The sequence below is a fragment of the Mastigoproctus giganteus genome, chromosome 1 (genome assembly GCF_048544385.1).
Source record: "Mastigoproctus giganteus isolate SK-2022 chromosome 1, ASM4854438v1, whole genome shotgun sequence".
Taxonomy (NCBI): Eukaryota; Metazoa; Arthropoda; class Arachnida; order Uropygi; family Thelyphonidae; genus Mastigoproctus; species Mastigoproctus giganteus.
The window spans coordinates 67,883,184-67,896,323 of NC_143575.1; the positions used below are offsets into that span (position 1 = coordinate 67,883,184).

Here is a 13,140-nt window from a genome sequence, read left to right on the forward strand (position 1 = left end):
TTAATGGTTATCAGATGGCCCAGGGTATGTCATGAAAGATCCCCAAACCATACACCACCACCTCCAACTCACTGAACACCAAAAGTGCATCCAGGTTCCACGTTGCATTATCCAAATATGAATACATTCATCAACACAATAAAGCTGGAAATGGGATTCATCAGACCAGACAAAAGATTTCCACAATTCAGTGGTCCTGATGTGCCCATGCAAGGTGCAGTTTCTTGTGTCTTGCAATGAGCATGGGTACCCATGGCAGCCATTAACTGTCATAGCCCATATGAGCTAATGTCCAGTGCATAGTTCATGTGGATATTGGTATTGCTATTCCTAGGTTGTACTGAGCGGTTAGCCGGGCCATCATGCTGCATCACTGCTGTGTTATAAGATGAGACATGATACTTGCCACAGGAATTGAATGGTACTCTCATGAAACCACAGAACAGCAGCACTTAAAACCGTGTTGGCTGTTGTTGAGATACTGGCAACTATGTCTCTCCCCCCCCCAAATCGTTGCATGTTTAAAGTCGGAAAAATCTTGATCGTGACCCATTCTTCTTCACAGACATTCAAAAACTTAATGCCACATGTGTAAACTACAATCTTATATCAGCCCTTCCAAACCTAAAGCCTTCAGCAATGTCACAGACAAGTCCATTCCTGCACAAGAGCATGCTGCTAATGGAAAGCCAAGTCAGTGTGCACACACGCACATGTCAGTGCTAGCATAAAATAGGATCAAAACACTAACAGGGTACAGAATGGTCATGAAGTCTAATTCTCTGAAAACATCTTTATTTCAATATAAAAGTATAATATTCATTTAACATGTCAAAGAATGAGTTTAACCTATTTATGCTCTTTATTTGTGTATTTGTTTTCAATAATGTTCCAAATCAAAAATTAAATAAGTATTTACACTTATTGAAATTTCAAAAGAATAAGTTTTTCAAGTACACAGATTGAGACTTATGGTAATCTATGCATATGCAAGGTGTGATCAAAAGTTCAGGGACTGAACAATATTTAGGAAATGAAGTTTACTGGCTATTCAGATGGAACCCTCTGAAGTAGTCTTCAGACACTAATTCATCTACAACTTCTAAAAGCATTCCTAAATAGGCTTCTATTACTTTGGAATTAAGAGTGTTCCCGTAACACATCCTGAATAATTTTGACAGCCATTGCAAATCTGTGATATTGCAACGGGCTTCAACCCTTTACAGTCCAGGATTATTTTCACTGTCTTCCCCATACAGTCTATCTCTATCAATCAGAAAAAATTACTGGTTGAAATGCGATGTTCAAAAATTATTTATTTTCAGGTTTACATGACCTATTATATAAAATAGCACGACAAAACAGTTTAAGAGCACAATGAAATATTTCTTCATAGAAGAAAATATTCAAAAAACCTTTCATCCAGATATTTGACAATGATTTCTACTTTAGAGCCCCTACTTTGAATTCCTTTTTAGTCCTTTTGTGGGAGGGCAGAGGTGCACGATCCAAAATATCTGCAGAAATCTCTTATAGATTAATACATTCTTGAAAAATTTATTTCTGACTGTCTATTCTTCAAACAACCAATATTTCTTTATATCACGTTTTTCTTTAGTCCCATACTGATAACTCCAAATAACTCTTTTAGTTCATTTGGTGAAACCTAAACACAGTCACACCATATAGAACAGTCAGAAACTAATCTTATTTGTAAGTTTTTTTTCTGTCCTCAATTTCCTCAGAAAGGTCTAAAAATGTCTCAATTTCATTCTCAGAAAGGCCTTTACGAGATCTTGAAGACATGTCAAAATAATTCACAATAACATTGAGTATAATGTTACTTTATGACTACACTGAGAAAAAACCCACCTGTTGTTGACAATTGAATATAAACATCAATAAACATTCACTCAGTTTTAAAGATCATTTATATGAAGTTAAAAGGGATGGTAGTTCAGTACAATGGGAACACAAATTTTATAATTGGAAACGCTGATAATCAACATTGGTTTCCAAATTGACCTTGAAAAGAACATGGAAAGAAAAAAAAATACAAAAAACCTGCCTTTAACTATTGAATATAAACATAGATTTAGTTTTCATATTATTTATATGAAGTAAAATAGATAGCAGTATAGTAACTGAGCCAGCACACCAGGAAAACAAATTTCATAATAGGGAATGCCAATGGCTGCACTGGTTGAGACATTCAGACTTCAAGAACACAAAAAAAAAAAAAAACCCTGCCTGCTCTTGACAACAAAACATAAACAAAAATTTTGCTTTTCAGATTCTTTATATGAAGTATAAATTGATGACAGTAGAATAATTGAACCAGTACAGTGGGAAAACAAATTTCATACCTGGAAATGCTTATGTTCACAGCACCGTGACATCTGACTGAAAGATAACTAAAAAAAGACCAATGCTGCTTGATGACTGAATATAAACATCAATAAACATGGATTTAGCTTTCCAGATGTTTATGTTTTGCCAATAGATGGCAAGATAATAACTGCACCAGCACAGTAAGAAAACAAATTCAATAATCAGAAACACTGATGGGAGCACTGGATGTGACATACAACTGGAAGTTGAATTTTACAGTGTTGTGGTGGACATAACATTGGACTGCAAAGGGTTAAGCTTGGGAAGCAAAATATCTCAGGAAGTAAAATCTGAAAAATATGATGGATAGGATGGATGTTGTCATGATGCATTAGCAGAGGCATATGATGCAAGAAAGCAAGTTATATAGCATCAGCCAAAAAAAAAAAAAAAAACCTTCCCATTCCACCCATCTATTCACTCCAAATGTTTGTCTAGTTCTGCCTTGAACTTATTTCACTTGTTGATCTCAACTACAACAGATGGAAATTTGTTCCAACTATCAACAACCTGCTGGCTAAAGGCAAATTTCTGCACATTATTCTATAACTGTCATTCCTCAATTTTAATTTATGTCCCCTCAGGTGAGTAATCTGAGCAAGAAGAAGAATCCCATCGGCATGGAGCTTGCCCAAACAATTCATGGCCTTATACACCTCAATCAGATCACCTCGCAGGTGCCTGTCTCCAGATGCTGCAATATGCAGAACTTAAGTTCTGCAATATGCAGAATTTAAGCTTCCTTGGTAATAGCAACTATTTGTTCCACTCACCAATATCATTGCCCTTCTCTGTACTCATTCCAGCAACTCTACATCTTTCCTAAAATGAGACCTCCACACCTGTATACAGTACTCAAGTGTTGCCTGCCCATTTCCTTATACTCTTGCAGCTTCTCTGCACTGCTCAGAACACTCCATATCTGACTGCACAATTATCACCAGTACTTTTCATTCTCCACTACCCAAGAGTAGTACCACCCAGTTGATACGTCACTCTGCAGTTACTGCTACCCATGTGCAGTACTTTACATTTGTCAATGTCAAACTTCAGTTGTCACCTCTCAGCCCATCTGATCAACTTCCTCGGATCCTGTTTCAGTAGCATACTATCATTGCTGTCATTAACAATCCTACCAACTTTCATATCGTCTACAAACTTAGAAATTAACCCTGATATAACTTCATCAATATCATTGATAAATACATAAAACAACAATGGGCCCAACCCTGAACCCTGGGGGACTCCACTAATAACATTAGTCCACAAAAAGCAGTGTCCATTGATTACCAGTTTCTATTTTTTCCCACTCAACCACCCTTTTATCAATTGGAGTGACTTGCCCTTAATGATATACTGTAGTATGGCATTAAGTACAGTACAGTAGTCTTCCATGTGCCACAGTATCAAAAGCTTTCCTAAAATCCAAGTATATGATATCAAAATTATTTTTGCATCCAGTTCCTTTGTGACCACATCATAATATCCAATCAAATTAGTCAGACAAGACTTCTCCTTAACAAACCCATGCTGTGACTGAACTATAACTGCAGTCTTGTCTAGATGATCCTGCATTGCTTCCTTAACCAGCGCCTCCATTAATTTCATAGGAACAGAAGTTAAACTAACAGGGCTGTAATTACACGTTTCCCTCTGATCTCCCTTTCTGAATTAGGGAAACATTTCACATCTCCAGTACATGGCGACCTCCCATAATTATGGCTAAGGGTTTACTGCTTCCTTTAATATAACTGGATAGATCCCATCCACCCCAGGTGCCTTTCTTATGTTCAATTTCAGCAATTTCTACTGTTTTGCTCTCAGTTATTACAAAATCATTTAGCTCCCTGCCAAAGTTTGATACACTTCTGCCATTCACCTCCCTGAATAACTCCTCATGTGTGAATGTAGAGGCAAAATACTCATTCAGTTTGTCAGCTAGCTCAGCAGGTGCATCAAGAATCAAACCATCGATGTAAGTGTACCAATCTGATCCCTTCCTTCTAGAGTTTACACAAGTAAAGAAGTCTTTATTGTTTTTTTTTTTGCATCGTTTCTTTCCCAAAGATTTTTCGTAATCTACGTTTACTTCCCTAACGTCCTTTGTGACTTGATTACAGATTAGTTTATATCTACCGCAGGCTTCTGTGTCGCCTGATAATTTATATACATCTCATGCTTGTTTGTTGTTCTTTGGTTTTTAGGAGCATTAACAACTAAGGCCATATTGCTCCGGAGATATGCAGTGGTCATTCCCTGACCTTTCCGCATTCTCCGTATTTGGTGGTCACAGGCTCTAACCCCGGTCTAATCAAGAAGAGTGGGCTGCATTGACGCTCCTGCCCACCCTGCTATGGAGGTGCCGACATGTCATGCATTTTTTCTTCTCTTCCATGAGTTCATTAGTTCACCTGACATCCATTTAGGCCTACCAAATACGGAGGATGCGGAAAGATCAGGGAATGACAACCGCATATCCCTGGAGCAATAGGGCCTTAGTTGCTAATGCTCCTAAAACCAAATAACAAACAAACAAACCATTTAGGCCTAAACCTCGAACAATATTTCTTAATCGGTATAAAAAGCCTAGTAGCTTCCACGATTAATTCCTTGAAAGCTTCCCATTTAGAATTTGCTGTTGGTAACATCATAAAGTTGGTCCCATTGTATAGAATTTAAAAACTATCAGCCCACTGTAGTCATCTTTACGAAAGCAAAAACCCTTCCCTTTACCACTGATGCTAGTTATATCTTTAAGTAAATCCCCATCAGTACATTGTGATCATTATCTTCAAATTCTTAATGTATGAATAATCACTGCTCAAGAGTATTACTCCCTCTGATTGCCTCTCAAACATGCTGCTGTAGAAAATAATCATCCAATAAATTCACAAAAGCCTTGCTAGTGTGTGAGTGACCAACCCACATGTTGTCTATATCTGAGAAGTTAAAATCCCCCATTATAAGACAAACTCCTACCCTCAACTTGGTTTTTCCAGTGCTTATGTCACACCAAATTGACTCAACACTGCACTGTCCACCCATGTCAACAGAATGTACTTCCTTGGATTTTATGTGTTTCTTAACTAACACACCCCTCCTCCCTTCTTTCCTCTCTGTACACATTGTACTCCCCAAATTCCAATTATTCATTCCTTATCTCTTTGTGACACCATGTCTCTGATATCCCAACAACATCAGCCTTTGAGGTCTTCACCAGTACCTTAAATTCATACGGTAATCCAAATGCACAAGGTAATTCCCTGAAGCCCACTCCTATTTGTTTCCTAAATAGCAATGGGCAATAGCTGTGGAACCGTTTGGCAAATATGGAACAAATTCATAATGAACAATGCCCTGCGAGTGAAAAAATACAATAAGCATGATCTTCACATTTGATAGAGATTGTCTTGCTTTTTTTTTTTTTTTTTTTTTGGGGGGGGGGCCTTGGAGAAGACAGCCTTCCACTGAGAGTAGTGGGTCTTTGTTTCCAGGTCACTGCCACACACCTACAATTCATCACCAGTACTGAAGGAAGAAATAAATTGTGGGTCAGCAGCAGCAGTATGCTGATAAAGACCCTGACGTGTGAGAACTCTCCACTCTCTGTGATCATCAGTGAGCAGAAACATGGCTAAAACACATTGCAGCATTCCAAAATGTAGTGTTAAAATGGATTGACATGTCCCATAAAGATATACCAATTTTGGTATATCTTCGATCGATAATTAAATAGCAATCACAAGTTCTTGAAGTTGAAGAGTGTTCACAATGAGGATTATACTTGATGGATAAGCGGCTCTCTTTAAACTCTGTGATCACCAAAAAGTCATAACCATTTCCAAAAGCTGTTTTAACATTTTTTGGGTTTTTGTTGCTCTTTCACTAATTTGAAACAAAATTTAAAGTAAATTTGCTAATCAGTGAACTCATTTTGAAATGCGACAAAGCAAAAAAAAACTTATTTGATGCATATTAATTCAGACTGACTGCAGATAAATGGAAAATCCATGTGTTACTAAGTGTAGATCAGTCACTACGCATGTTGCAAAGAGTCACAATTCATTACGATGCTGCAATTTCAAAATAAAAAGGAAATCACTGAACATTTTGATCACACCTCATATATCTATGTATGTGCAAAGATAATTTTTATTATTATTATTATTTTTTCATATATTTTGGGAAATATTTTATGTCATTTATTATCAGAGAAGCCAATAACTTCTCATTACTGTTGTTATGGTCTAACCTTTCACTTTCTTCAAAGAGTGCATCACGTTCTGTGTCAAAGACAGTTATGATTCTACGTATTTCTGAAAGAACTTGGCAATTGTCTTGTGTGTTTCACTAAGTCACATAGATGTTTAATCCAGTCTGTGAAACTGTTTGTTTCTTCATTTATCTTTTTGGAGTCAAATTGTGATTTGGTGCTTCCATCTATTTGGCCAACCCTTTGTTCATGAATGCCTTTGTCAAATGACTGCAGTTGTCTAAGAATAATAGCCAATTCTAGTCACAATAACATGGAATTAGCTGTAAATCTCGTTAATTCTGTGTTCAATGTAGTAATCACCTTCTGGGTTGCATCTCTTGCATGTGACCTGAATTGGTCATATGCAGAGAATAAACCATCAGTAAAATGCAACACAACATTAGCAAAAGATCTAACTTTTTCAGAAGGTCACCTGGACAAGTTGGTCAATCTCTCTCTCTCTCTCTCTCTCTCTCTGATGCAGGGGAATTTCAGGCAACATTTTTTTGGCAAAAATATGCACCTTATGATCCAGAAAATGTGGTACATTTTGTTTCTTTCTTTTCTTTTTTTTTAATGAACTTGTAAAACTAAGAAATCCTCTAAGTCAATTCTGAATTCACTGTGTGCTTCCTGATATACAAACTTCTGCCTGTACTTTCTGTCTGAACTTTTGCCTGTAATGTCACCACCAGAACTACATCAGATGTTGTAATAAAATACTTTATTCCTTAATTTTTATATTACTAAATATCTATTTCATTTCTCTGCTTAGTTTCCAAAATTAGGATGGGTTGTTTTTAGAGTTTACACAGATTTAACTAAGGCTATGATGTATCAATAAAAATATATTCTGCAATCAAGTTTCTGGCAAAAAAAAAAAAAAAAAAAGCTGTGCAACTCACGTGAAACTGAGTAACTCTGTAACTGTTAGCATTAATAGGGCATATGATGCAAGAAAGCAAGCTTATATAGCATCAGTCAAAAAAAAAAAAAAAAAAAAAACCCTTCCCATTTAACTCATCCATTCATTCCAATTGTTTGTCTAGTTTCTTCCAGCTATCAACCGCCTGTAGGCTAAAGGTGAATTTCCACACATATATTCTACAAAATTGTCTTTCCTCAATTTGAATTTATGCCCCCTCAGATGAGTAATCTGAGCAAGAGGAAGAATCCCATTAGCATTGAGCTTGCCCAATCCATTCAAGGCCTTATACAACTCAATTAGATTACCTCACAGGTGCCTAGTTTCCAGAAGCTGTAATTTGCAGAACTTCAGCCTTTCTTGGTAACACCAACCCTCTGTTTCACTCACCAATCACGTTTTCCTTCTCTGTACTCATTCCAGCAGCTCTACATCCTTCCTAAAATGAGGTCTCTAGACCTGTAAACAGTACTCAAGGGAATAATCACCTCCTTATCACTGCTAGCAAAATTCTTGTATATCATTGACATGACACCATGAGCTATTCTTACGGCCTTGTTGCACTGTTCAGAAAACTTCATATCTAACTGCACAGATCCTTTTCATTCTCCACTACCCGAGAGTAGTACCACCAGTTAATACGTTTCTCTGCAGTTACTGCTACCCATGTGCAGTACCTTACATTTGTCAATGTCAAACTTCAGTTGCCACCTCTCAGCCCATCTGCTCAACTTTTCCAGATCCTGTTGCAGTAGCATACTATCAATACTGTCATTAACAACCCTGCCAACCTTCGTATCATCTGCAAACTTAGACATTAACAAAAAATGACCCAGTTTAATATAATACAATAAAATTATTGTATTAAAATTTGTCAAAAGATGACCCAGTTTAATATAATACAATAAAATTATTGTATAATAATATTATTACACAATATAATACCGTCCGCCTACATTCCCTATTATCGAGGCGTGTCAGGACAGATCTCAAAAATCCTCAAAATTACAGAAATTATCAAATGCGTACAGTTACCCTGCAGAAACCTACGTTCACTTGTCTCCAGTGTGAAAACCCCTGTCACATCTCTCTTACGCAGCAATGTAATATATTGCATCACCTGTAGAGACTATGACAGCTGCTACATAGGAGAGACATCAAAACATCTTCAAAATCGCCTTACGGAGCATGACAGAGCAATTTGGCTTGCTGAAACTGACAAGTCCGCAGTCGCGGAACATTTTTGGGCCACCAACCACGATTTTAATCCCAAATGTGACTTCGAAATAGTAGACCACTCACAACACTTTCACCACCGCCTATGGCTAGAGTCACTTAATATATTCAATAATCCAAAGGCCATGAACCGCTGCAATGGCACACGTCTGCACCCCATCCTAAAGACAATCATTTTAACGCTGGATAAACGCTGGAGTAAAACAGCGCACGTCCGTGCAACAACAATAGGAAATGAATAACGTGCCTCACTCTCAGCTCATTGCACTTATCCGTTGTATTTAAATCAAATTATCAGTTGAAAAAGAGACTCGTTAGTCTTGAAAGCTTCTGCTATTGTATATTTTATTGTATTATATTAAACTGGGTTATCATTGTATATATTTTTCATAATCATGGACCCCAGTACACCCATTCGTTACAATTAGACATTAACCCTGATATACCTTCATCAATATCATTGATAAATACAGAAAACAACGATGGGCTCAACACCGAACCCTGGGGGACTCCTCTAATAACATTAGTCCGTGAAGAGCAGTGTCCATTGATAACCACTCTCTCTCTCTCTTCTCCCACTCAACCATCCTTCTATCCATTGTAGCAATTTGCCCTTAATGCCATGCTGCTCCAATTTGTACAGTAGTCTTCCATGTGCCACAGTATCAAAAGCTTTCCTAAAATCCAAGTATATGATATCAAAATTATTCTTTGCATCCAATTCTTTTGCCACCACATATCATAGTATACAATCAAATTTGTCAGACAAGACTTCCGTTTAACAAACCCATGCCGTGTCTGAACTATAACTGCCGTCCTCTCTAGATGATCCTGCATTGCTTCCTTAACCAGTGACTCCATTATTTTTCCAGAAACAGAAGTTAAAGTAACAGTTCTTTAATTACTCATGTCACCCTTTGATTCCCCCTTTGTGAATTGGGGACACATTTGCAAACCTCCAGTCCATGGAGACCTCCCCAGAGTCCATGGAAGCCTTCATAATTATGGCTAAGAGTTTGCTTACTTTCTTTGCTGCCTTCTTTAATATAACTGGATAGATCCCATCCACCCCAGGTTCCTTCTTTATGTTTAACTTCAACAATTTACTTGCTTTACTGCTCTAGTCTGGAGCATGATTTCCGTTTAAATATGATTTAATTAATTAACAATGAAAATTAGCAAGGTTAATAAATTTATTTGATTTAATTTACTATACTATACAATACTATACTAAGCTAATGCTGCGATACGTATTCCACTAGATAGTTTTACATGATACCTTAGCTATCCAATTTGAGATATACATTATCAAGTTACACTACACCATAACGATCACAATGCTAAATTAGTTATATCCTTAGCTAAATACAAAAGATATATGCCCAAAAAGTGATTAAAATCTTCAAAATACTTATTTATTATAATTAAAACCCTACTATTCTTCTACGCTATGATATTCCAGCCAAAACACCAATACGATATCTGTTGTATTTTTGATTAGTTAACGTATTAATTCATGTTTTACAAATAGATTAAATAGGCTTACGATAGCAGTAAGGGTAGCAAGTTGTAACTTAAAGTCACTAGCTAAATTTTAAAAAATACGCTAACGAATGCTACTAAGCTTATTTAATCTATTTGTAAAACACGAATTAATACGTTAACTAATCAAAAAATACAACAGATATATGCCCAAGAGGTGATTATACCCTTCAAAATACTTAATTATTACAATTCAAACCTTACCAAAACTATTCTTCTGAGCTACTGGTTATGCTACAATATTCCCGTCTAAAACAGTATTCCCGCTAAGATAGGAGTAAACACCGTAGGAATAGCGAGTTGTAACTTACAAAATCACTAGCTAAATTAAAAAAAATAAGCTAACAAATGCCACTAAGCCTATTTAATCTATTTGTAAAACAAATTAATACGCTAACTAATCAAAAATATGATAAAATTTCAATGAAAACTTATCAACTTGCAAAGGCTACAGAAGTTTACATCTTCATCTGTTTCAAAAACCTCCCTTAAAAGTTACTCCTAGCAAAATTGCATTTCAATCCAATCCTTTTCCAAACACTGTGGAAGGACAGTTGTCGGCACTGTGGTTACTGTGAGGTCTGGCCTTTTAGGTTGTGGTGGGTAACTATTGCCATTCTATATAACCGTCAGTAGCATTTTTTTTTTTTTTTTTAAATACAAATATTAAAACTAACTGTTGAAATGAAATGAAATATTAAAACTAAGCTTTAACATCAAGGTATTAATAATCTTCAGAGGGGAACAGTTCCAGAACGGTGCAACCCTTATTGCACATTAACTGACTTGAAAAAAATTGTGTATTTCCATTCCAAAAAAAAAAAATTTTTTTTTGTTTTTTTGTTTTGTTTACTTACATTAAATTACAGAAAATTTAGCTGTTAAGCTTAAATATGAGCGTATAGTGGATTCACAAGATTTTCTTAATGAAAGCAATTATAAACTTTTTTTAAAACAAATGAAAAATAATATATTAATAATTTAATTAGATAATACATTAATAATTATCTCTCTCTCTCTCTCTCTCTCTCTCTCTAAACAATTTCAGGAAATCAAATACATTACACCCACAAAACTTTATATACCTCAGAAATAAACAGTAACAATATTCAGGTGGAACAATCTCTAATGATATTCTTCTGCACTGAAGAGTCCCTATAAACAAAATATAAAATTATTTATTACTATAAATAATTATACAATGATGTTATGTTTTTAAAACTAAGACTATTAATATTTCAGTGATTTCTCCTGAAATGTAAGTTGGAACAAAGGATTTTTGTTCATTTTCGACTCAGTAAACATTTTAATAAAAACAACCTTGCACACAGGGCTTCTCAAATAAACAGTTTTTTCTTTCCCGGGATTTCCCGAAAATTTTACTGATTCCCAGGAATGGTTGTATAAATTTAGAAAAATCAACTGATTAGGTCTATATATTTAAAAATTAAACAATTTACAGGAAATAAAGAAAGAGTAGAACATTATATTCCTTTATTTACAACTAAAATAAATTTCTTTGTGAAAAAAAATAACAAAAAATTAAGTTTCTTTTTAAAAAATGAGCCTTTTTATTTAAAATTTCAGCATTTACATCAAAAATGAAATTTTTTTAATGTATTTTGATAATAACTCTAAAAAACACAAAGCATCAATACTCCTATCACTAAGGCTAGTTCTCAACTTTGTAATAAATAAACCGACTGCAGAAAATGATATCTCTGATTCAACAGAGGTCGGTGGAATGGTTTTTAGTGAATCAACTAGTGAATGCATAATGTTAATAATTTAAAAATGTTAGAAGCTTTTCCCCAGTTTCCTCGAATAATTGCAATTCTTGCTTGAAAACCAGGCCTAAACACTGTTTGTGATCCCGCAAAAAGTTGAAGATTCTACAAGTTTTGTCTTAGACTGAATCCTGCTTCTAACTTGTCTCAATGTCATGGGACTCATGGGTTGCACAATTTCTTGATTTTATTCATCTACCGATTGTGAAGAGTTGGGGCTAGATGGAGATTCGTCTTCATTGAAAGGTCTAATCAATGCCATCTTAGCAAATTCAAATAATGATTCTTTATTTGGTAACGATGGGAGGCCAGGAGTCACTGCAAAATTCACATAATTTTCCCCAGTATTTGGCGGATACCACCACCCCCCAGGGGGTGATATCCGCCAAGAATCCACTGGCAAGTGTTGCCTATTCGAGAATCCAGTGTAGGACTGTTGCTTATTCAAGGTAGTTCAATATCAGGGTAAATCGTTGTGAAGTCATTCACAATATGAGAAACAAAAACAATGCCATTTCACCAACTTCGGTCAGTGATTTACTATGAAATAAAATGATGCTATGTACTAATTTGTTCGTTTAGTGATTTTTCCGTAGTCTGAGGCTTTTAACCCTAAAATGTTTTTAGTATAAACATTTTGATATAATGGAAATGACCTATTGCAATTGTTTTCATCGATAACCATAATCGGATAGTGTCAACCATGTGAAGCACAATGAAGCATTTGCCGTTAAGTTCTGATGGTTGTGAACAGTTCTCAATTACTTAGTTGTTGTTATTGGGATTAACGACACAAGGGCTACTCAGGCCAAATTGTGTCTGTTCACAGTTTATTTACAGGCAACATATCGTTAGAGATGTTAAATTATATGCTCCTGTACAGGCCAATATGTTTTAAATACATGAAAACTTCTTGTATATCGGCTTCATTTCCTAATATATGAGACAAATTAGATGAGCTGTTCAAGGTTAAGAGTGACCGGAAAATGTTTGATCGAACGGTT

The 13,140-nt window shown here is 35.7% G+C and overlaps 1 protein-coding gene across 2 annotated transcripts in view; it reads right to left on the bottom strand.

The window, feature by feature from the left end:
• The window catches only part of Vha14-1 (V-type proton ATPase subunit Vha14-1), a 116,134-nt gene that overhangs the window by 24,123 nt on the left and 78,871 nt on the right, over nt 1–13,140 (bottom strand). Inside the window, exon 5 of one of the 2 annotated variants that reach the window (XM_090380476.1) lies at nt 11,435–11,504. In XM_090380476.1, coding sequence (XP_090236602.1) covers nt 11,475–11,504 — 30 coding nt within the window. In that variant the 3' untranslated portion in view covers nt 11,435–11,474. Of the gene's footprint in view, nt 1–11,365; nt 11,505–13,140 lie in introns of those variants that run through there. The other variant, XM_090380468.1, reaches the window with a different exon arrangement.